Below are 25,656 nucleotides of genomic sequence, written 5' to 3'. Positions count from 1 at the left end.
AGAAAATAGACTAACATAGATTGTTACCCTGGAGTAATCTAGAATCCAACACTTAGTATGTACAACTGTAACAAGTAAGGAAGAAACAGTACAAAATATACAATATCAAATTCATTTTATAGATGCATTAATACTTGGTAATCCACATGGATTAACTCCATCCTCAGATAACACAAATAGTACAATGACTCGGAGGTATTCAACTGAAGTAGAACATCCTATAAAGAGACTATATCCAACATGATATATCTACACTAGAGAAAACTCCCCTTGGAGTTCTTGCTATAGATATACAAATCAACATTTGCTGAGGACCAAAATAGTTATCTTTAGTCAAAGGTGTGGTCCTCAGCTAATGTTGATTTGTATATCTATAGCAAGAACTCCAAGGGGACACCAGCAGAACAAATGGAATTCTTCCTGCTGTGCTAAAGCACATATATGCAATTGACATTTCCAATAAAACTTTCACAAGATGCAATTCAGTGTTACCTTTGCTGGGATGAAGAAAACAGTGTTAGTGTGAATTACTTGTACATTGAATGGTAAAGAAGATGTACTGGGGATAAATGAAAATGCACAAAAACAATACAATAACTTGATAACTACCAAATGGTAGGATAAAAACTTAACATAATTGGAAAATAACAAGTATTAGGGTGATTCATTCAAGTTGCACACATTGAAGATGATGAAATGTGCAGCAACATTGTACCATTGTATCGAAATAAGAATTCAGCTCCAACTGTGAGTGAGCGAGAGAGTGAGTGTGTGGGTTGGGTTTAAAGCTGCTAAGAACAGTATTTCAGTTATATCAAGTGTGTCAGCTGAGGGCGGAAAGCCAAAAGTTATGTAGGTCTCAGACGATTACTACTTTGGTGAAACCCACTAGCACTGGTATGGTGCTGACCAACCTAGAAACATAATTGGGGTGTACCAGGATTCAAACCCTCAATCAAAGGTTTCTGAGGTGACCAAGGGACGCAACTCTGCACAACGATTCTGGTGCCATAGACGACTGGGCCACCCATGCCAATGTGGGATTCTCAAGGTCACTGACCACCTGTACAGTGATCAAAGACATACAAGGTAGGAAATGTAACAATTGCATACAGGGCCTATTCCACAAAGGGATCTTAGCGCTGTGAATGTAAGTCTATATTAAAGTATGAGTCCTGATCGTCTTAGCACTAAGATCGCTTTGTGGAACAGGACACAACCTGATGACACAAACTGTTGCTCATGCCATCAACCATTGACAAGCCTGTTCCAGACTTGATTACTTAGAGGTCACTATGATACAGCTGGAATATTGTTGACTGCGTAACAAACATTCACCAAGTGAGTTCAATTCAATTCAGACAACAAAAAAGCCAACTACACACTTTACACACTGCTTTCAATATCCTGCTGCATGTTCCTCCTGTTTATGTGACAGTGGGTTCTGATGGAATGTATGTACAATGGCTGCTTAGCAACATGGATGTACAGTGGCTGCCAAGAGAAATGGGTATACAGTGGCTGCCTAGCAACATGGATGTACACTGGTGGCTGCCAGCAACATGGATGTACAGTGGCTGCCTAGCAACATGTATGACAACCGGTTGCCTAGAAACGTGGATGTACACTGGCTGCCTAGCAACATAGATGTACAGTGGCTGCCTAGCAACAAGTATCACAACCGGTTGCCTAGAAACATGGATGTACACTGGCTGCCTAGCAACATAGATGTATACTGGCTGCCTAGCAACATTGATAATAACTAGTTGCCTAGCAACATAGATGGATACTGGCTGCCTAGCAACATGGATGTACACTGGTACTAAGGCCCCCTGCTGTTATGTACCCATCTTCCCTTATCAAGGGTATTTTCTGTCTTTGAATGCCCTTGACCATTTTGCTACAGTAACTAATATTTTACACACAATGCTCAACATAGCCAATTACTCCCATTAGAAACAGTTACTGATACTTATGAAACAAAGCCATGGCAGCACATTGGTCAAGGGTATCCATCATAAGTATAGATATTATACAATGGATCATCAAGGATGGTTATTACCTGAGGATATACGACATTGTATCTTACTGAACTTGTAGCCATCAGCTCTGCATTCAGACAGTAGAGACCACCACTGAAGGACACACATGCTGTGCTGGTTACAAATTAATACCTGAAGTACCCAAGTTGCTGAAACTAGATCCATAGTTGAACCTGGATTTACAACTGTAGTAGTGCTACAACCGTATCATAACAATACAGTTCAACATAGACCTACGACTTAGCTGTATGCCATCAATGTAACTCTTACAGACTTCCAATGTCATAGAGCCATAGCTATATCATAACCCTTACATGTGTACACAGACTTATGACTGTCATAGCATTATGACTATATCATAACTCTTACAGTTCATCATAGACATACGGTTGTCATATGGCTACGACAATATCATAAATCTTATAGTTCAACACTTAAACTGTCCTACGGCAACAAACACTTTGTAACTCTGATATTCTAACATAGACTTACGATTACATAGTACAGACCTGCCCTGGAGATCATTAAAATATGTGATGTTATATGTACTGAAAGGTAAAGTTTTACTGGAGTCCTTTCAAATCTAAAGTCCATGATATATTAATCTGTGGAAACTGTTCCGAGTTTTCTGATGCTGTTACACTCAATACTGTGTCTGGTGACACTCAAATAACATGGAATGAACAAGCATGCAATACTCATATACCCCGCCAATATGACACGTCCGCTTGTGTGCAAGGCATTAGCCAGTCAAAATTGTTGCAATGGAAACTCGAAATAATTTTTTCAAAAATCCCAAACTATCAAAAGGCACCTGTATACCACTCGACCTAACTATGTACCAGGTTTAGTGAAAAATATTGTACTTTTTTCAAGATCTGCTCCGGAAAGAAGCACTACAGCCAATTTTAGTCTAAGTCAAAGTCATTGCCGTAGAAACTTGAAAAACAAATTTTTCAAAAATCCCAAACTATCAAAAGGCACCAGTTCACCTGTAGACTTATCTATGTGCAAAGTTTGGTAAAGATATCTCTCATCATTTTTTAGTTCTGCTCCGGAAACGAGACATGACTAACTGATGGACTGCACCCATTCCTATATCCCACTTCCACTTTGTGGCTGAAGGAAAATAAACATGTAAGGCAAGAAATTCTTGTCATCAAGGCGACATCTCTTTTTCTGTGAGAATGAATTCTACTAGCCCTATGAAAAGTCTTACTAGTCACATGATAGGGGGCTAGTTAGCAAATGTTAACCTCTCATGCTGCAGCTACAAATAATCAGTACACTGACTGTAATAATGAAATGTCTTTCTACATATGTATATACAATTATGCACTGACAAAATCCTATGCTCTCCCAATAACCTTGACCTTTGGTACATGTTAAACAGTAATATCGATGATGGTATTATTCATATCCCTGACCTTGACATCAATAAATGTAAAATAACAGTTTAAACAAAATTGTATAAATGGCCTTAACATTCACAGACAAGATAATAACTAGCTTGTTTGCACACACCATGACCAGTCAGGACTCCATCTTCCCGGGGCAAGAGAGTTAACAGACTTTAAAAGTCCAGTTTCCACGCTTGCCGAACTAGGCTGGAATTCCTGGGCTTGATCGTAGCGCCACCAGTGGCTATTACGAGTTATGTTTCTTTATGGACCAATCAGATTCCACCTCTTACATCACTTGCTTCAAACAAAATGGCGGCGCCTAGTCAAGATGATCTGATCGAAAATCAAGATCTATATTGTGATAAAACAGGTCTTACATCACGAAGTGCATCAAATCATGTGATCACCTTGATTAAAAACATGAAAAGATTTGGAAAATATCTGTTGACAACGAGTTGGTGGTGCGCATGCCTTGCAAATCCTGCAATTGACCGAAATATGTAATACAGTTTATGAACCAGATTTCGATTTTGTAGCGCAATTTTGATGGGACTATGTATAGACTAGTTAGTCCAGCCAAAATGTAACTCCATAATACCAGCCAAGTTCTGCAAAGGTAGAAACTACACTTTTATAGTCAGTTAACTCTCTTGCCTTGGGAAGATGTCAGGACTCGGGCTGTTTAACAGAGTAATTCAGAATGTTGAGAACATGCCAGTACTCAACATCTGTACTACAGCAATGGAGAGAAATGTCTGTGGTACTGAATCACAAAGAAGGATTTGTTTGAAGAAATAAAAATAGCCACATGCAAAATAATGTACAAGACAGTTTCATCTTTATTCTACATATATACATGTATAGTTGTATCTAAAATAGTTTGCAGCACAACAGCAAACAAGAAGTATTGCTGAACTCATTAATACCTGTCCTGTGGGGATTCAGAGTAATATAAGGGTAACACTATTTTTCAGGGCATTATCATTTGCAGAAGCCCAAGGTCTTCTATTAACTGCCCGATGAAGGAGGGCAGTTGAAAAGACTGAGGGCTTCTGCAAATGATAATGCCCTGAAATATAGCGCTACTGTTATCATAGCTGAAATAGATGGAATATGTTATCAAATAAAAAGAAACAATATCGGTTTTGAAACATTTACTGCAATCAACACGAATGTTACTGACCCACTTAAACAAATATGGAAACGTCATAAAAGAAACCAGATGACATCACGATTGAACCTGACGTCACCAATCCCTATCCTATGACGGCATGATAACGGCCCATCGTCAAGCAATATGAGGGCATTATCAAGTTACGGTGGCCCGCTCATTTCTGATAACTTGCGGGCTGTTGAATGATAATTCTATCATATAGCTATAATTTCTAATAACTTGCGGGCAGTTTAACGATAATTCTATCCATTTTAGCTATAATTTCTGATAACTTGCTGGCGGTTTAATGATAATTCTATCCATTTTAGCTATAATTTCTGATAACTTACAGATGGTTTAATGATAATTCTATCCATTTTAGCTATAAATATACGTTAATGTCCACATAAACTAAACTGATCTGTCCCCTCATACACTGGAAAATCACATGGCCTGTTCTGCAAGTGACTAGATAACGACTAGATATTAATCCTCACTCTAACAATAGCCCCATCCTTAGTACATCCCAACAGAACACAAGTGATGTGTATGTCCATCAGAGCTGAATTCTTAATCTACACAGAAAACAAAATATGCTGACCAAAAATTAAGTGACGTCACTTTGAACAGGTTTTCAATCATATCAGGATGTGTCAGCTTGATGTGGGAAGAAAGCCTGAAGTGATGCAGATCTCACTATGGATACCGCTATGGAGAACCCATGACCTGGGGTATGGTGCTGACAAACCTAGAAATGTTATCAGGGTCAACTGGGATTCAAACCCTTGATCATAAGGTTCTGGTGGGACCAAGCAACACAATGCCTTCGGTGACTGGGCAACCATTTCACCCCCTACCCACACTCACCCAAACTTCCAAGATGTGAGTGAGTGTGTATGGTTTTATGCCGCTTTTAGCAATATTCCAGCAATAACATGGAGGGGGACAACAGAAATGGGCCTCACACATTGTACCAATGTCGGGAATCGAACCCGGGTCTTCGGCGTGATGAGCGAACGCTTTAACCACTAGACTACCCGACCACCCCAAAACTTCCATGATGTGAGATGACAAGAAAAATTGGATTGTTATCAGCTGAGGTTGCAGGACCCTCATAGCTTTTTCTAGACTCAGACAGTGGCCAAATTGCCACAATGAACAACCCACAATCTCTCACCCATGTGAATTTTATGTCTTGGCATTCAATTTGAAGCTGTCATCCTCATCGAAAGTGAAAAGATCATTCCCTTGCCTACACCACACATAGATAATGACTGTCTCAGTATTATGATTTCCACTGTCAATCTACAAAATATAGCCAGGGGCCGGTTCCACATAGCGATCTTAGTGCTATGATTGTTGTAAACCTATTTTAAAGTATGGGAGTTACGATCATCTTAGCGCTAAGATCGTTTTGTGGAACGGGCCCAGATCAGTTGTAGTTTCTTGTTTTAACAAATATTTTTGGTATATATACCAAAATGCAGGAAGCAAAATGAAAAACAAAAATACTGCCATGAGTAATTTAAGGTGAATTTCCAATGAAACAAACTTAATGACAAAAATACAAACAAATATATTTTAAATATATGCAGTTTTAATCATCATGGCATTATGAATTGATTTTACAATGGGAAAGTTGAAGAAGTCTATCGACAAAGAGTAAGTGAGCGAGTGGGATTTTACACAGCCTTTTATGATATTCCACCAATAACACTGGGGGGACACCAGGAACAGGATTCACACACAATGTACCCATGTGGGGAATCGAACCTAGACCTTCGGTGTAACGTTCTAACGCTTTAACCACTAGGCTAATCCACAGCTCCTTTAAACAAAGTGAATATATCTTGCTTTAATGTTAAATATGTTTGATATACCAGTGCGGTGGCTGCCCATTTTTCTTGAAGCTTCTCGAAACCTTGATACTTTACAGAAACATTTCATCAGTTCATTTGTACTAAATAAACAGCCCAACTGACCACCACTGAACTAGTCTGACAATGTGCCATGTAATTATGCATGCAATACACCTTGGGTTATAAATTAAGCTTCTATTTACAGTTTACATTACAGTGCATTACCAGGTTTCATCAAACTCTGCATCAATGTCTGTGGCAATACAAAACACCATTCTTTTCTAACATGGTAAAATCCCGAATTCATTATTTTAGTCTCAACATATACAACACAAACAACTGTATTTAAACAGTCCATGTTTGTTGAGGAACATGTGTCTGTAAACTGGACAGTGGTGTGGCTCTAAGTAGCACCAGTTGCTAGACCAATGCCCTTCGCACACGCACCAAGCGTCATGAACTCTTCTTTTTCATCTCTCCTCAGTGGTAAGACAGTCTGCTCCAGCACTTGCCACTGTCTTCTGATGTCTGCCTCCTGGTGGAGAGTCATGATCACTTCCATACACGTCTGTCTCATGTTAAAGGGGAGAGAATGACGACCTCCCTTCACGTCCGACCCGTTACAGAGAAAATGGCGACCTCCCTTCACGTCTGTCTCCTGTTACAGAGAAAATGACAACCTCCCTTCACGTCTGACTCCTGTTACCGAGAAAATGACAACCTCACTTCAAGGCTGTCCCCTGTTACCAAGAAAATGACGACCTCCCTTCACATCTGACTCCTGTTAGAGCGGAGAATGATGACCTTTCACATCTGCTGCCTGTCACCAAGAAAATGATCACCTCCCGTCATGTGCGTCCCCTTTCACCAACTGAGGGAAGGGCGACCCCCTGTCACAGAGAGAATGATGACCTCTCTTCACATCCGCATCTTGTCACTGGAGAATGATGACATCCCTTCATGTCTGCCTTCTGTCACCGAGAAATGATGACGATTACCTGCTTTTACATCTGTCTCCTGTGAGATAGGACACCTCTTCAAGCAGCCTCCTGTCATCGAGAGAATGACAACATTCCTATATATCAGCTTGTCTGAAGGAATGACAATCTCCCTTCACATCTACTGCCTGTCAGAGAAAACTGAGGAGCTCCAACGTCTACTTCCTGGCACAGAGAAGAAATGAAAAGCCTCCCTTCATACACGTCTCCTGTGAGAGTCAAATTTACAGATGTCTACTCTCAACTCCATTCTCACCAGCATTCTCTCTTTAATCCACCTCATTCTGAATCTGAAAGAACAATGACCTCCTTGACCTCCTCTGGCGGCTCTACTTCATACACATCCGGTTCTTCTCCAGCCTCATCGATGTCGATATAGCACTGACTCGACATCTGCATGGCCTGCTTAAGGGGCGACATCGGGGCCTCTTTCTTCACAGGGTGAACACTCTTCACAGGGGGAACATTCGTCACAGGAGGAACGCACTCTCTCTGTCTGTTTGCACTGATACCATTAACATTCATGGATCGTACAGGACTGGACGTGTGTGTTGTCAGTGGAATCCGCTTGTGAGGAGATACTGAGGCTGAAAAAGACACAGAGGAAGATGGTGGTCTGTGGGAGAAAGGAATTGAATGCACAGAATCATGATTTGGAACTGCTCGCTTGTTTACACTATTTGTAGGGTTCAGTCTTTTCATTGCACTATCATTACTGCCCAGCGATGACCACCAGAGGACTTTTTGACCCCCTGAGTGAGGTTTAGTTTGAAACTGTTTCTTAACCGTTGAAGTCAAAGGCAGATGGTCGCCTGGAGAGTCCAGAAATGAAGGCACAAGACTCTTATCATGGACTTTCATGCGGTTCTTACTTTCTGGGAAAATGGATGAATCATCATTTGAATCGTCAACTTCAATGGGTGATGGTGATCTGTGCTTTGGCCTACATGTGACCTGATTGTGAGAAGTCCCTGAGAGGTGGTTGCTGGAGAGGGTGCTGCTTGCAGGTGTTCTGGACACCTGGGGTGGAGGGGTGCGGGTGGAGAGGGAGCTGCCCATGGGGGTCCTGGACACCTGGGGTGGAGGGGTGCTGGTAGACGGGCCCCCCTGCCTGCTGGGGGATCGGGGTTGTATGATGCTGCCTGGAGATTTGGCCAGCCAGTGTGGGGGGAGCTCCGATGTCTGGGGCCAACACTGGGACACAATGTCTGGACGAGCCGCTGGGCCTGGAGGCGCTTGGGGTTCTGGGGAGGAGGATGGAGATCTGTCCTCGGTGTCGGAGAGCAGCTCAATACAACTCTTCTTTGAGCGGGGTTTGATTTCAATCAGATCTTCATCATCACTGGCAAGGTCTGAAAACAGAAAATGACTGTACAATGGGATTCTGCAATACAAATATAAGGAAAAACATTCTCATTTGTAAAACCAGGGGCTCTATCAATCATATGCTCAGCCTTAACCAGGGATCAGACAATCAGACATTTGTATTTTGGTTATACCCACCTCATATTTGACAGTTGTTGTTGGATAGTGGTGCATGTATGAATAAAATAACAAAAAATAAAATCAAGGGGCACTTTCACAACATACACTGTACTTTCTGGAGTACACTGCACACTTTTTCTCGATAAAACACACCACAATGAGTTTTTGATGTTTTCAAGGTAAATAAATGTTCGCAATCAATTTCATTAAATGTATTCAAAATTTAATTCAATTTTGTTAACATTAATTAAATCGTGTGGTGTGTGAAATCGTGTGTGAAGTGATCGGTAGATTGCACAACTCACTGTTATTTATAGTAACAACAGTCACACTACCGATATTGATGCCTTGAGATGAACACACCAAAAGTCATATTTGTTTTAGCTTGACTATCGTATATATGCCAACATAACATTTTTGCAAGTCCGAGGGAAGTCTCAATGATGGGTCAAATTTTTCCACACGTAAAAATGATCTGGCAACAGCGATCAGCTGTTCCAAAGTGCTACTCTTATGGTTATTATTATTTCGAATAAATATGGTAATAAAGCTGCAACCAAAGTAACACGATATTGGAATATATGATAGCTAATAAAATAATAGTTTCAAAGACATTCGATCATTGCATCAAAATTGTTTAAAGTAATATTATTGTATATTTTTTAATCAAATCACTGGTAGATTGGTAGAAAATGCTTGTACACATTATTGCTATTTCCAGCTTAGTTTTGAGAAAATAGACACTGTAAATTTAATATCTGCATATAAAACAATACCTGGCAGAACAAGAAATACAATTTAATTGGTAAGTCATCATGTCTACTGATGTTTCATCTCAACACTGCTCAAATTTCACATTTTTATTGACCATTTAAGTTAGTTAACCCCTAAATTCCTGGAATGGATACTATGTAGTTTTTTACTGCGCATTATATGATGGTGACCGATAGCGCTCGGTCACCCTTGCAAGTCATGTATACACTAATCAACAAATGCATGTGTCAGTCTGGCTACACCTCTTCAATTCATGTCCTTTGTTATGATAATCCAGTCTCAGGTTATAATGTCCCTTCAAGAAAAATATCCGGTTGGCAAATTTTAAAATCTCAGGTCGGCTCTTTTTCAAATTGGACAATTTGCAGTCACAACTGGACAAGTCTGGCGCACACTGGTTTCCGGATCCCTGGCATTCACATAGTGGTTCTTTCCATCAACTATTAATAAATGCCTTTGAAATTTCATCAGAACAAACGCTTGACAAAATAGTCATGATTTGGATATTTTGATGGATAATTAAGAAAGTTAAGAGTGAATACAATTTTAAGTGCTTTCAAATCGATCAGTTATATTTATATGGATATACATTACTATACTCCACAAGCCAATTCCGATTTGCTCCCTTGGCAAAATCCATATCCATTGTATGTGTTACTCCTTATCAATCTACAACTCCAATTTACTGGACTATGGAGAACACTAACTTTACCAGAGTGAGTGAGTGAGGTTTAATGTCGCTTTTAACAGTACTTAAGTCATGGCGTGTCAGCTTAATGTGAGAGGAAAGCCTGATGTGATGCAGGTCTCAGACGTTGACCACCTCGGTGAAACCCAAGAGCACAGGTATGGTGCTGACAAACCCAGAAAAATAATCGGGGCGAACTGGGATTCTAACCTATGATCATTGGTTTGTGGCGTGCCCAAGGGATGCAACTCTGCACAACGATTTGCGACGCCTTAAACGACTGGGCCACCCGTGCCCTCAAAACTTTACCAGATAGAAGATTGCTCAACACTGATCCAACTAATGCTTCCTTCATGCACCTGCCTCAGCAACCCACCTTCCTCATTTACCACCATCACATCCTCATCTGACGCGTCTTCCTCTTCCAGTCTTTCATCCTCCTCTGATCCTTCAGGCACTTCCACAGCTTCCTCTCCCGTCTCATACTGCATGTCCGAGAACTTCCGGATCACCTGGCGACAGAACAGTCTACACCATCACAGCTGTCACATATATATACATGTCCTGTGTTAAACACTATCTATGTTACACGGTTAAACACTAGCCATGTTACACGGCTAAACACTATCCATAATATACATTTATATACCATCCATGTTATAAAACAGAGATGCCAACCTAAACTGAAGCTTTGGAGTAATCAGTGGAGTACAACACAGTAATTTCAGGAGAAAAAGAGTAATGTTAACTTTTTAAAAATGGTCTTCACTCATGACAGTCACCGATGTGAGTTTTCGCTTTGACATTGGCATTAGCCAAAGACAAAAGTGAAACGTGGTGAAAACTCCACACATTCATAACATTCATCACGACACTAACTAGCTGTGTAATATTGGTATACATATTATTAGTTCCCGGTCTGCAACAACAAAGATGGATTGATCAAATGACCAATCAGAGACCTCATATCACTGAAAATTTGAAAGTTTTATGATAACTATATATTGATATACTTATCATATCTCACACTATGAATTTCTTCCTTCTTTCGATCCTGGTGTGGAAATATCCTTGAACACAGACTACATGAATCACCTGATACATCATTCTCTTTCTTAGACAGGCTAGTTTAACTGTGATGCGGGGATTGTCGGTTGGGCATATAGCATGTGTGATAGGACCAGCAAGTATACTATATTTTTGTCAAATTTTCAAATTTTTTAACTTATCCTTTCTCATACTTTGCATTTTATTCCACGATTGGACGATGGGGTGCAGATGCTAAACTATGCTTCAACCACAAGATTGTTACACAGTTGGAGTCATGAGGGATGAGGACTTGGAACATATCCTGTTGATGTTTGACCAGATCATAAGTTGTGACTCTCAGAGAATCTCGGCCCAAAGGGATACTGCCAGAATGACTGCCTTGAATTCCAAGTTGTTGAGGTGGAGCTTCTTTTCGTCAATGGAACAGCCCCTACCTTCTGATAATCGAGAACGTGAGCTCCCCAGCCCAAGCTTGAAGTGTTGACAAAAAGTGTCAGGATGAACGGCTTCAAAGAGCCTCCTTCGCAAAAATTCAATCGGAACAGCCTCCAATGGAAATGCTGATGCAGTGATAACACAGTTGTCGTCTGGGAGGGAGGGCTTAATGAAGCAATGAATCAATCAGACTTGAAGTTGGTCCCTCAGGGTGAGTGCTTGCGCCCGCGTTACGAGACCAAATATTGCTGCCCTGACGAAGGAGTAGAGGTTGTTTGAGTGTCCACGGCACTCAATGTAGCTTTGAGCATCTGATGAACATCTTGCCCGGCTCAGTGTTGAAGAGAGCACCTATAAACTGCAGATGTTGAGTGGGATAAGTCTTGGACTTCCCATGTTGACGAGCAACCCTAGCTGTTAAAGTAATTACTGTGTGAACTCTAGGTGTTTCACAAGTGGATCTGGATCTAACTGGGCTAGAATGCAATCGTCTATGTAGGCCTCGAAAATGATCCCCCAAGATCTCCAGGATCTACAGGAACTCCGTGATTGCCTTAACATACGGGTGAAAAGCCACAGGCAAAAAGAAATTCCAAATGGGAGCACCCTCCATTGGTAGTGAAGGCCTTGGAAAATGAACCAGAGGTAATGTACTGGATCTCTAATGTACTCCTGATGGATATGTACCTGAAGATAAGTGTCTTACAGGTCCAGCCTGATCATTAGTTTTATGATAATTGTATATTTATATACTTATCATATCTCACACTATGAATTTCTTCCTTCTTTCGATCCTGGTGTGGAAATATCCTTGAACAAAGACTTGTCAGATGACAGTTCAGAGTAGAGCGATGGAAAACATGTGAAAGTGAGGCGGATCTAAAATGTATAGCACGTTGAACATCTTCATGTTGAAGATCATCCAAAGTATGTCACTGTCTCTCTTCAGGACAAGGAAAACAAGTATTTGTCAAATAGTGACGAAATGTCCCCCGCCTTTATATACACCATAGTACCAAATATGAAGACAATCCAGCGATTAGTTCTTGAGATATTGCAGCAACACCGTTTTCCAACTCAAAAAGCAGATTTGCCTGCTGTGACCTTGAAAATGGGGTCAAGGTCACCAAATCCGACTGGTGTCTGCGGAGTCTGTGTATACACCATAGTTCCAAATATGAAAACGATCCAGTGTTTAGTTCTTGAGATATCGCGGCAACACCGTTTTCCAACTCCAAAAGCAGATTTGCCTGCTGTGACCTTGAAAATGGGGTCAAGGTCACCAAAACCGACTGGTGTCTGCGGTGTCTGTATATACACCATAGTTCCAAATATGAAGACAATCCAGCGATTAATTCTTGAGATATCGCAGCAACACCGTTTTCCATCTCCAAAAGCAGATTTGCCTGCTGTGACCTTGAAAATGGGGTCAAGGTCACCAAAACTGACTGGTGTCTGCAGAGTCTGTATATACACCATAGTTCCAAATATGAAGACAATCCAGTGTTTAGTTCTTGAGATATCGCGGCAACAAACAGGTGGGACGTACGGACGGTCGTGAATACTATATCCCCCGCTTCGCGCTTTCGCGCAACGGGGGACAATCAGCAAGAAAACTCCTGGGGTACCCTAGACATGCTTTGGTTTGTATAGAGATCCAACATACCGATAGTCTCTTACAGAACAAGAAGATATTTGGCTGGATACTCCCTCTGTCAAGGCATGGACGTGGTCGAATTTGTCCCTGTTAATGGCAGCCTTTACCCTTCCTTGAGGAGTTGAGTGACAAAAGGGTCCAGCTCTCTACTGGGGTTTTGTAAACGGGTATGACTGGGGGCAGAAGTTCCCATTTGTCCTGTAGACGAGGTAAATCACTTGGTGGAGGCATCGCCTGGCCTAGCTGGCTCTCCTGTGTCCCTGCTGGGAGTGAAGTAGACAGTCCTGGTGTTGACTGACTTGGAGCCTCGTTGCCTTTAATGTCCATGTCCTCAGCCACAAAAAGAGCTTGTTGTATGACCGAGAACATCACGTAAGTCTCGTGAGAGGGTGAACTTAAGGTGGCGCTGTTCCTTCCTCTGTTCCTCGAGGTGTTGTTTCTGCAGCTTTGGGAGATCCACTGAAACCTGGAGGTGTGTTTCTCTGATGACATCCTAGGCTACTTCTTGAATTAAGTTGGCGAACAGATACGGCATGGACCAGGGTATCTAGTAGAGTCAGACTTTAATGTGGTCCTCCCACTGGCAATTTTGAAGGGGGCCAGGGCGACAGCGCGCAAGTCAGTGACCCCCTGAAGTGCCAGGGTACCTTCCTTTGAAGACTTGGCGTTCGCAAAGTACGTGGCAAGAGCCTCAGTAGCTTACAGGATGGTGGCTATGAGCAGAAGTATCCAGGTGGGCCAGGTCCTGATCTTCAATAATTAATGTGAAGGAGGACCGCTTAGGATTCTGAGTAGGAAAGTCTCCATCCAATTCCGGTGCTGTGGTGATGGAGGTATCCTGTGTGTGCTGGTGGTGATGGAGGTATCCTGCGTGTGCCGGTATCAGCAATGTTACACTGTGCATGTTAAACACTATCCATGGGAAACAGTAATACACCAAACACCGTATAGAGTTCTAGACTATCAACGTAACCACTATCCATGGTACACAGATATACACTACTACATTTACTCACGTTCTCCAGATTAGTCTTTCCCTGCTGCTGGTTCTCCTCAAGCTTCTGTTTCAACTCCAAGTCGTACATCGCTGGGTCGTGATTCATACTGAAACAAATCAGGCCACGTCCACACTGATACTTGAGTTAGCACAATAATACAGATCCTAAAGTTTTGTTTGTTTGTTGTTTAATGCCGCACTCAGTAATATTCCAGCTATATGATGGCAGTCTGTAAAAAAAATGAATCTGAACCACACAATCCAGTGTTTGATATCCTGAGCATAGATCCTGCAATTGGGATGCGATGACAGATATCAACCAAGTCAGCGAGCCTGACCGCCTGATCCTGTTAGTCGCCTCTTACAACAAGCATAGTCGCCTCTTACGACAGGCATGGGTTGCTGAGGAGCTATTCTAACCCAGATCTTCATGGGTCATGGATCCTAAAGCAGATCTTCATGGGTCATGGATCCTAAAGCAAATCTTCATGGTTCATGGATCCTAAAGCAAAGAAGACGAATCAGGAGGATCATCACCATGACATCACTCCGCAGTCACCTATTCCAGCATCATCAATAGACAGCTGTCACTGGTCATCCCGAGTACCACAGTGAGTTCTGGCATCTCATGCCACAAGCAGTCTGTGACTACAGAAATTTAAAAACTCTTCGGGCATCACTTTCAGTAGATTTCAGTATATGATTAGCTGAGCTCCACTGAAAGAACTTTAACTTGACTCAGACCTAGGACTTGGGGTTGATGCAGCAGACTGCACAAGCATGGGGTACAAATAGTTCAAGGGGCCTCAAACGTTTCAAGAAGACCCATCACCTGACTGCTTGTTTTATTATATGAATAATCGTTGTTTTATGTCACAGTAGGCAGTATTCCAACTAGTTCATATTGTCCTGTAAATAACTGAGTCTGCGTGAGGCAAACCAGGGGTTGATACATTAGCAATGATCAATTCTGACAGGATAACACATGCTCATTGTGACCATCCATTTTACATGTCTTAGTTGTACCACTGGCTATAACCAACTAGACTAAAGGTCTGTGGTTTATGTAATGACTAATGTAACTAGATCATTTAGATTTTTTGAGAAAACAACTTATCCATCGAGATATTCGGACTAACATATCACTAACCTTGCTAGCATAGGGTGGATGGGTCATACTTTGGCTTTGACTCCCCAGTGTTAGCGTGTCTAAACCCTGCTAGCATAGGGTGGAAGGGGTCTATTCTGGCCTTGACTCCCCAGTGTTGGCTATGTCAAACCCTGCATGCATAGAGTGGAAGGGGCCTATTCTGGTCTGGACTCCCCAGTGTTGGCTATGTCAAACCCTGCATGCATAGAGTGGAAGGGGCCTATTCTGGTCTGGACTCCCCACAGTGTTGGCAATGTCCAACCCTGCTAGCATAGGATTCATGGGCCCTATTCTAGCCAGGAATGATAACAGTGTTGGCAGTGTCTAACCCGGCTAGCATAGGGTGGGTGGGTCATATTTTGGCTTTGACTCCCCAGTGTTAGCTGTGTCTAACCCTGCAAGCATAGGGTGCATGGGCCCTATTCTGTCCTGAACTCCGCACAGTGTTGACAATGTGGATAAGGATCTTACTCTGAGTAGTCAGTCAGCTTGCAGCCGAAGGTTGTGATGTAGTCGTCCTGTCGTCGCTGTTGCAGCAGGTTTCCTACGTCAGTGAAGGCCTCACGAGCGACGCTGTCTATCTCTTTTTGACTGGCAACAAACACAGGAAACATGAATAGTCTGCACAATGTCGGACAGTCCACGACAACACATAAACTAGTCTTGAACTGCTCCCTTCATCTCAATGGGGCTCTGATAAAGTGGGTCAGTGGGTCAATCATCATGTAACTTACTCTTGACCATTCATCTGAAGTCCAAATTTGATAAATGATCGATGCTCACCTGAGATGCAGCTTCTGGTTGATGCTGACTTTAGCCACCAGTCTCTTCATGTCATGGAAGTCTGGGAAGATCTTCTTCTTGTTAATCATCTTCTCTATCTTCTTATTGACCTCGGGGTACCTTGTACCTGCAACCATAAAACATCTAGTATTCTGATCCCTACCTCCATGGACATAAAATATTCCCAAAATGTTGCTAGGACACCTTGAATCTGCAGATATGAAATTTCTACAACATTTAAGGAACACTGGTACTTTCAGAGATGTTAATGTGAGACATAAGTGACTGGGCAACTGTGACTTATCATAAAGTTTTGTTTGTTTGTTGTTTTAATGCCGTACTCAGCAATATTCCAGCTATATCAGTACATGACGGCAGTCTTTTAATAATTGAGTCTGGACCCGACAATCCAGTGATTGACATCATGAGCATCAATCTACACAATTGGGTGAGTGAGTGAGTGAGTTTGATTTTTTGCTGCTTTTAGCAATATTCCAGCAATATCATGGACGGGTACACCAGAAATGGGCTATGAAATTGGGACGCGATGACATGCATCAATCAAGTCAGCGAGCCTGACCACCCGATCCCGTTAGTTGCCTCTTGCGCCAAGCATAGTAGCCTATGACCGCAAGGATGGGTTGCTGAAGACCTATTCAACCCCAGATATTCATGGGTCGACTTATCATAAAGAAGATGTAACAAAGCTTAACAAGATGAAGAATATGAACAAGCCTTAAAAAGCCCCCTCATTATATAAACTAAATCGTAAATCGATTTTAACAGTTTACTTTATGAAAGATTATATTTCTACAACCCCAGACAATTAATGTATCATTCACAAAACATGAAAATATCATAGAACAATGTGTCCCCTATGCAACCACTCTCAGTACCCTGGTAGTTGAACCTCCTCTCTGTGGGACGGCCAGTGGTGGGGGCGCGGTCTTTCAGCTCACACAGCTTGTTCCACACAGCCACAAACTTCTTCGTGAGCTTGTCCTGGTAGATGTAGGTGGAGTCTTCCTCAGCCAGGTCATCGAGGCTCAACTCGCGCTCCTGAACCTGCTGGATCTTAGTCTGCAGCTTCTACACGCACAAACACAGATAGTAACATCTTAGTCGGCAGTATCTACACACACAAACACAGATAGTAACATCTTAGTCTGCAGTATCTACACACACAAACATAGATAGTAACATCTTAGTCTGCAGTATCTACACAAACACAGATAGTAACATCTTAGTCGGCAGTATCTACACACACACACAGATAGTAACATCTTAGTCTGCAGTATCTACACAAACACAGATAGCAACATCTTAGTCTGCAGTATCTACACAAACACAGATAGCAACATCTTAGTCTGCAGTATCCACACACACAAACATAGATAGCAACATCTTAGTCTGCAGCTTCTACAAACACTCACACAGTAACATCTTAGTCTGCAGTATCCACACACAAACATAGATAGCAACATCTTAGTCTGCAGCTTCTACAAACACTCACACAGTAACATCTTAGTCTGCAGTATCTACACTCACAAACAAAGATAATAACATCTTAGTCTGTAGTATCTACACGCAGAAACACAGATAGTAACATCTTAGTCTGCAGTATCTACACACACAAACATAGATAGTAACATCTTAGTCTGCAGTATCTACACAAACACAGATAGTAACATCTTAGTCTGTAGTATCTATACGCACAAACACAGATAGTAACATCTTAGTCTGCAGTATCTACACAAATACAGATAGTAACATCTTAGTCTGCAGTATCTACACGGACAAACACAGATAGTAACACCTTAGTCTACAGCTTCTACACACAAACATAGTTAGTAACATCTTAGTCTGCAGCTTCTACACACTCACACAGTAACATCTTAGTCTGCAGTATCTACACACACAAACACAGATAGTAACATCTTAGTCTGCAGCTTCTACACACAAACATAGATAGTAACATCTTAGTCTGCAGCTTCTACAAACACTCACACAGTAACATCTTAGTCTGCAGTATCTACATACACAAACACAGTAACATCTTAGTCTGCAGTATCTACACGCACAAACACAGATAGTAACATCTTAGTCTGCAGCTTCTTCACACAAACATAGATAGTAACATCTTAGTCTGCAGCTTCTACAAACACAGAGAGTAACATCTTAGTCTGCAGCTTCTACACGGACAAACACAGATAGTAACATCTTAGTCAGCAGTATCTACACACACAAACACAGATAGTAACATCTTAGTCTGCAGCTTCTACAAACACAGATAGTAACACCTTAGTCTGCAGCTTCTACACGGACAAACACAGCTAGTAACATCTTAGTCTGCAGCTTCTACACGCACTCACACTATATGTCAAATAGCCATGATAACATGGATACACACAAGTGACATACGACAAAGGATACTGTTTCTATAATTTCCCACATTGACTGGCTACATCTGAGGAGAGGGCCAGCACTTGTGAATGCACTTACCTCCAGTAGCTTCTCCAATCGCTGGATGTGTTTCTCAGACACTTCCTTTTTCTTCTCCGGTTCTTCCTTCTTCTTCACTGGTTCTTCATTCTTCTTCACTGGTTTTTCCTTCTTCTTCACTTCCCCTCTTACCAAAGCTGATCCCTGAGATGTTGAACCAGTTGCCTGGTTGGTCCTGGGTGAGTTACATTGCTCAGATATCACACCACTGGATGAATCACACTGCTCAGATGTGACATCAGTTGGTGAGTCACTATGCTCCGCAATAATAACAATGGGTGAGTCACAATGCTCAGATGTCACACCAACAGATGAGTCACAGTGCTCAGACATGACATCACTTGGTGAGTCACTGCATTCTCCAGTGATAACATCAGGCAGGTCGCTATGCTCAGACGTCACACCAATGGTTGAGTCACAATGCTCGGGTTGGACATCAGTTGTTGAGTCACTATGTTCTACACTAACAACAATGGGCAAGTCACTATGCTCAGAGGTACTACCACAGGGTGATTCAGAAGGCTTTGAGGTTATTACAACGGGGGAGTCACAAGACTCACCAGTAATGGCAAGCGCTGATTCAGCAGTAACTTCAGATGTACCTGGTGACCCCTCTGTGGTGGACTTGGTCTGAGATGCTTCTCCAGCTGCTGGTGAAGGAATGTTCGAGTTAGAAGATGGAGTGTGTGATGACATAGCTTCAGGCTGCCTGGTCCCAGACGAGGCGGTTCTCTCCAGTGGAGAGTCTTTTGATTCAGGTGCAGAAACTGTTAGAATCTCAGTGTCTTTCGAACCTGGTGACTGTTCACATATTTTTGCTTCATCTACAGATGGGGTACTTCTCTTTGGTTTCTCATCCTCTTCAACATCAACAGAGTCCGACTTCACGTCAGGCTGTAACTCTGAATCTTTTTCCGCCACATCAGAGGTTTTATTTACAACTGTATCTAACTTTGAGATCATAGGTGCAACTGAATTTTTACCTGAATTAAGAGATGTTTTTTGACCATTATTTGAATGGCCCCCATCATCTGCTGATGGTGACCGAGCACTATTTGTGGCAACAGAATGGTCACCAGTAACTACATTACTGGCGGCTTCTATTGTTCCATTTGTAGCCAGTGAAATATCAGCATTGCATATATCAGGGGTAAGAGGTCGGAAACCAGTCAGAGTCCTAGATGAGGAAAGAGACAATTTATTAACCTTGGCTGGTTTACTGTCAGCTACATTTAATGCTGAATCAGAACCTGATGGCTTCAAACCATCATCTTGAAAATTTACATCAGTGTTGGCAGCTGTCGCTTTTAGTGAATCTGTGCTTTCACATGGTGGACTATCATCAATCAGAATACAATCATCATCGTCATCATCATCATCATTATTCAACACTGCACTCTCAGCATTGCCTGTTTCAGGCAGCACTGACTTCTTCTCATCTTCAGATTTCAGATCTCCATCTATGTTGGTCGTACATCCATTACCAAGGGAATCTGCCTCGCTGGCAACAGTGTCATCAGTCAAAGCTTCACCACTGCTTTTCTTATCCTTCAGGTTCCTGATGATGTCTGCAAGCTTTGACGAGCACGCTGAGTGAGGAGATATCTTCAGCTTGCTTTCCCGCTGTTTGTCTCTTGGTGTGGAAGACTGCAGAGCATTATCTATGGCTTGTTTTGAAGGCTCCCCAAGTACTGGAGAAGATGTCAGTGATCGACTCTTACTGTTCTTATCTTCTTTATCTCGGAACTCTCCATTAGAGGTTTTGGTCCTCTTCCACACAGTGTCATCCGAGTCATACTCAGATGGTTGTTTACGTTTTTCTCCCTTCCTGCCCTTGGCGTAAGCCTTCAGCTCATTCAAGCAGTCCTTGAGATGGACGAACAGGTGCCTGTTGTCAGACTCCATCTTCTGTCTGCAGCTCGCCAGTAACTGGTACAGCTCCTGGGTGCCCTTGAACTTGTCAGAGCACTCATCATAGCGTTTCTTCACCAGGGTGATGAGCTGCTTGCTGGGACCACTCAGGGACTGCTCGCAGAAACAGAGGAACTAAAACAGATAAGAAGTGAATGAATGAGTTGATTTCACTGGCCGATTTGAACATTATTTCACAGGATTTTATCTTGACTTACAAAAGTGGGTGTCCAGGGGACCCCTAATAATCGATGTTAAGGGTCCTTACAGGCAATGCGAGGATCCTGTAAAGTAATGAAATGGTGTAGTTTACTGCTCGTTTTTATCATTACTTTAGAGCCTGGAATGAATCAGTGATCATGTGGACAGCGGTCATGAATGACAGACACCCTTAACTGCTTTTGGTGCGCCAGGATTCGAATTAACATGATTAAGGAACTTGATTTAACTTGCACTAGGTGCATGTTGACATGAAAACCTATTTGCACCTGAAAAAACCAGGTTGCACCCTTGTCCCATTCAAAGATGAAATTGATGCACATAACTAGGATAAATAAATAAAATCTCAGGTCTCTGATGACTGTGATATGTGTCATGAATTACACAAAACACAGGGAGTAGTGATCATGGTGATGTAGTAAGGTAAATGAAGCTTAGACTTAGAGATATTAGGTTCAAAGATCAGATAAGTATTATAGTAAGGGTAGGAATTTTGTACATGCAATGGGTGCATGTAGACATAAATATTAGGTTGCATTTTTCAATAATAGGTTGCACTTGTGCATGTTATACATGGCTAAATTGAGCCATGTACGCTGTAGGTACAATGAATTTTATTGTGCGTCCCTCGGGGCGCAGTATATTCTTTTTCGGCGTCCAATCTAAACAATTGTGCATACTGGATGCACATTGTGCATTGTGTAAAATCCTGATTTCAGTTATATCATGGAACTTCATGCTGCTTTCTATGTGAGGAAGGTCTCTAACATTTGCCACTCACGCACAAAGGTATGGTAGTGGCACATTAAAAATGAACAGTAATAATAAAGGCAAGGTTTAGAACCTGTGATTATCAGATCTTGGAACATGTAAGTGATAAAACAGTAATAACCAATTTAAAAATCAATTCTGCAAAAAATGCTGTTTCAGGTGACAATGTGTGCATTCATGATTACTCACTGCATGCACGTGGCTGCTTGTACTAGTCCGGACTGATGTCGATTTATAGTGCTAGCCCACTGAGATGCCATGCCACAGTTTAACATGAATACCCCACTCAAACACAGTATACTGACTCCCAGCCGATCAGGCCTTGTTTTAACCCCTTAATGCCGAGCGCCAGACAGGGTCACAACAAGTACCATCTTTTATCGTCTTTTGGTATGACGTGGCCGGGGATCGAACCCCGGGCCTTCCGCTCTCTGGGCGGAAGCTCTACCACTAGACCACAGAGGCGGTCCAGTCAGAATATAAAGAAAGACAGACATGTATGCTGAAAAGGCTACATGGGTAATTATGCACAATGATGTTATACTATTTGGTTCAATGTTAACATGCTTAAATGTTTAATGGTTATTTGTATGCAAGCAGCACAAAATTAATTGGGCAATGGGACATATGCTGCATATTCATAGAAATATGCAACTCATCTATTGCTCTGAATTGGCAAATATTAGCATGATTAGAGCCCCAGAAATCATCTGTACTGAAAATATCACATGAATAGTTCACTCATTGTTTCAAAAGAAACCAAAATTTGACAAACATGGTATTTGTGGTAATTTGGCAGCCAGATATGAATATAATATTCAGGTGTTTGTTTGTAATACACCTTTCTCATAATAATCACACCCATAAATAAAAAAATAAATCAATCAATAATGGAAAACAACAACCTGTAAACTATGAAAAAGGTCCAAACTGTAATATGCAAGGAGTTTTGCATGTCAAGTAATCAGGTCAATTGAACAGATTGAAACATGGAAAGGTAAGTGACCTTTGACCTAACATGGAAGTGCCAAGGTCAGTTCAAACTGGTTGGAAGTCTCACCTTGGCATACTCTTCTTCTGTAGCAGACATGATTCTGATGTTGGCTTACTCCATTCTGCAACACTCACACCTCACTGGAACTAAAAACATGTCAATGTTATTGGCATAGTGTCTAGGGACTGAAAAACAATGCATGTTTGCCCGATGGTGGCGCCAGTCTATCACTTTTTCCACAATTTCAAAGCCAAAGTTTGTTGGGAATCCAATATTGCTGCCTTGAAATAATGGTGACACTTATGTCGAAAAATTGGCTTTTCCACAAATATGGTTGTCCTGCATTCTAGGATCTTACAAGCATGCATGGGATAAACACATTTACAAAAATGATAAAATGAGCATTGTCGTTGAATTTTCAAGACAGAAAAATCATATACAGCAAAAATAGCTATGAATTATGTGAGTAAGGAAATTGAGAATTGATTTGAAGATTCTACTGGAAGGAAATAATTAGAAGAAAAATTATAGAAGACGGATCCTTGAATTACAACACACAGAAAAAGAAGTGTGAGTGGTTTAACACCGCTTTTAGCAATATTCCAGCAATATCACAGCGGGAGACACCAGAAATGGGCTTCACACATTGTACCCATGTCGGGAATCGAACCCGGGTCTTCGGCGTGACGAGCGAACGCTTTAACCACTAGGCTACCTGACCGCCCAGAAAAAGAAGGAGGAAAGTAATTCAAAACAATAATCTGATGGAAGCAAGCTATGTTCCTTGTTCCGGAGAAAAGAATAACCTTTTCTAAAAACAAAACATGATGAAATTACAAAAGGCTTCATTTACATGTGTTGTCTGTACAACATTGCCAAAGTTAATCCATCATCAACTGCTTCCATTCTTAAAGGCATTGAGTTACAGCTCGTTAAGGCAATGACAATTCGTTTTTGTTTTGGTTTGGTTTGTTGTTTTACACCACACTCAGCAATATTCTAGCTATATGACAGCGGTCTGTAACTAATTGAGTCCAGACAATCCAGTGATTGATATCATGAGCATCGATCCACACAATTGGGATCAATGACATGCATCAACCAAGTCAGCGAGCCTGACCACCCAATCAGGTTAGTCGCCTTTACAACAAGCATAGTCGCCTTCTATGGCAAGCATGGGTTTCTGAAGAACTATTCTACCCCGGATCTTCACAGAGAGTATGTAAATTCTCCAGGTTACCCTTATCTATGACATGGAAGGTTAACGCCTATCAATAAAAAGCGCTTAAGCGAGGGAAAGTTCTCTACATAAGGATGCAGCTCATGGATATTAATGAGTCAAGAACCAGGTTTCGCAGTGTTTTGTCATTATGAGTTCAGATGATTTATTTGAAAACTCCCATCCCCAATCATGGATAGAACATTCATCAAATTAACATTTTTTGCAGTGTAAACTTAGTGCATAAATATATTTATATAATTTTATATGGTGTTTATTTTAGTAAATGTTGTTGCCCTATAACACAGTTGTGAGCAAGGCAAAGCAGCACTTTATGTTGCTTTAGTCATAGCCATCATATTATGACACAATGTATCTAGTTGTTTGAATTCTTTATAAACTTTTATTGTTGGTTGACATATTAAACCAATATTCTAACAGTGTATTTTGTGATGGTGAATGTTCTTATCAATAATTGGACAAGTGCTTGTAGATGGAGGTAAGATTTATCTCCCTTTTTTAACGAAGCAAACCACAGGTGTTGCGGTTTCGCTGAACCCATGGGTGTGATGATTGAGTCACTAAAAAATATCATAAAAACTAGTATATCTCAAGAAAGATTATTTAGCCTAGTATCCCTTCACTGATCTTGCATGCAGTTAAGGTTAGTCAAGTTAGGTTTAGGGTATGGTAAATCAACTTTATCCTTAGCCCTTATTAGTGTGAATGAAAATTGCAGTGAAAATATTCTATATAGGCTCCGAACTTTGATAAATAATACCATAAATCGTATTGGCAGTCATGTAGTTATCATTAAAAGGCATATGAGGTAGGCCTAATTATCTACATATAAGTGATATGGTATTCTTAATGATTATATGTAGGCTTGCTTTTCAAAATTATCATTCTTATTCAGTCTTTGAACAAGAATTGTGTCCTTATAATTAACGTATCAAGTAGGTTTATAAACTAACGCAGTTACACAACACATTGTACACGGCATGTCACTGAACGCTAAAACAGATAAATCGGTAAGACTGCCGCGCGTGTCCCCCCTAAAACATATATGATTCAAAGGATTGAACAATACATACATATATTACTTTTGGACGTGAGAAACGGGCGGAAGTCTTTCCGATAAATCAGCTGGTACTGTATTTTGCAGGCTGCATCACGTTTTTTAGTTCCTTCGCCGGCTTCGACAAGATCATCATGTGAAGATGTGAAGATGCGATCTTTCTAGATAGCTGAGTCAATTAGTCAAATATCCTACGTTGAGAGCTGTGAAATCAAGTCATTTGTATCAAGACTTGTTGAATGGTAACTTAAGATGCATAAAATCCATAATTAAAGCAACTTACACCAATAATCTGCCGTACACAATCACAAAGGATGAACCATTTCACAAGCTTTAAGCGTTAGTTTCCAAGTTACCCCCCCTTTAGCGGAATTAATTATCGCCCTTACTAGAATAGATGGCGCTCGTAGCAGTTAATCTCTGAACTGGTGCGTTTGTCTAAAATGCGCGGACAACTTAGTACCTAAAAACGCTTTCTTAAATAGACG

The 25,656-nt window shown here is 41.3% G+C and overlaps 1 protein-coding gene across 1 annotated transcript; it reads right to left on the bottom strand.

Moving 5' to 3' along the window:
- Window positions 1-7,345: 7,345 nt before the first annotated feature.
- LOC139459581 (serine-rich adhesin for platelets-like) lies at window positions 7,346-25,524 on the bottom strand. The gene is made up of 9 exons (XM_071241134.1): window positions 25,452-25,524; window positions 22,938-23,017; window positions 18,977-21,022; window positions 17,371-17,563; window positions 16,475-16,601; window positions 16,163-16,282; window positions 14,561-14,648; window positions 10,779-10,914; window positions 7,346-8,807 (listed from the first exon to the last, which is right to left on the bottom strand). The coding sequence occupies exons 2-9, from the start codon at window positions 22,965-22,967 to the stop codon at window positions 7,735-7,737; spliced, it is 3,813 nt and encodes a 1,270-aa protein (XP_071097235.1). The 5' UTR covers window positions 22,968-23,017; window positions 25,452-25,524; the 3' UTR covers window positions 7,346-7,734.
- Between the last annotated feature and the right edge of the window lie 132 nt (window positions 25,525-25,656).

This window comes from Haliotis cracherodii, unplaced genomic scaffold (assembly GCF_022045235.1).
Source record: "Haliotis cracherodii isolate W230 unplaced genomic scaffold, xgHalCrac1.p SCAF_13, whole genome shotgun sequence".
Classification (NCBI taxonomy): domain Eukaryota; kingdom Metazoa; phylum Mollusca; class Gastropoda; order Lepetellida; family Haliotidae; genus Haliotis; species Haliotis cracherodii.
This window is presented reverse-complemented; position numbering and strand designations above follow the sequence as displayed.

Coding starts and splice junctions, on each gene's coding strand:
- LOC139459581 (XM_071241134.1), bottom strand. CDS start 22,967: ATGTCTGCTACAGAAGAAGAGTATGCCAAG. Junction 16,283..16,474: donor AACCAGAAGCTGCATCTCAG/GTGAGCATCGAT, acceptor GTTTGTTGCCAG/TCAAAAAGAGATAGACAGCG. Junction 10,915..14,560: donor GAAAGACTAATCTGGAGAAC/GTGAGTAAATGT, acceptor TTCTGTCGCCAG/GTGATCCGGAAGTTCTCGGA.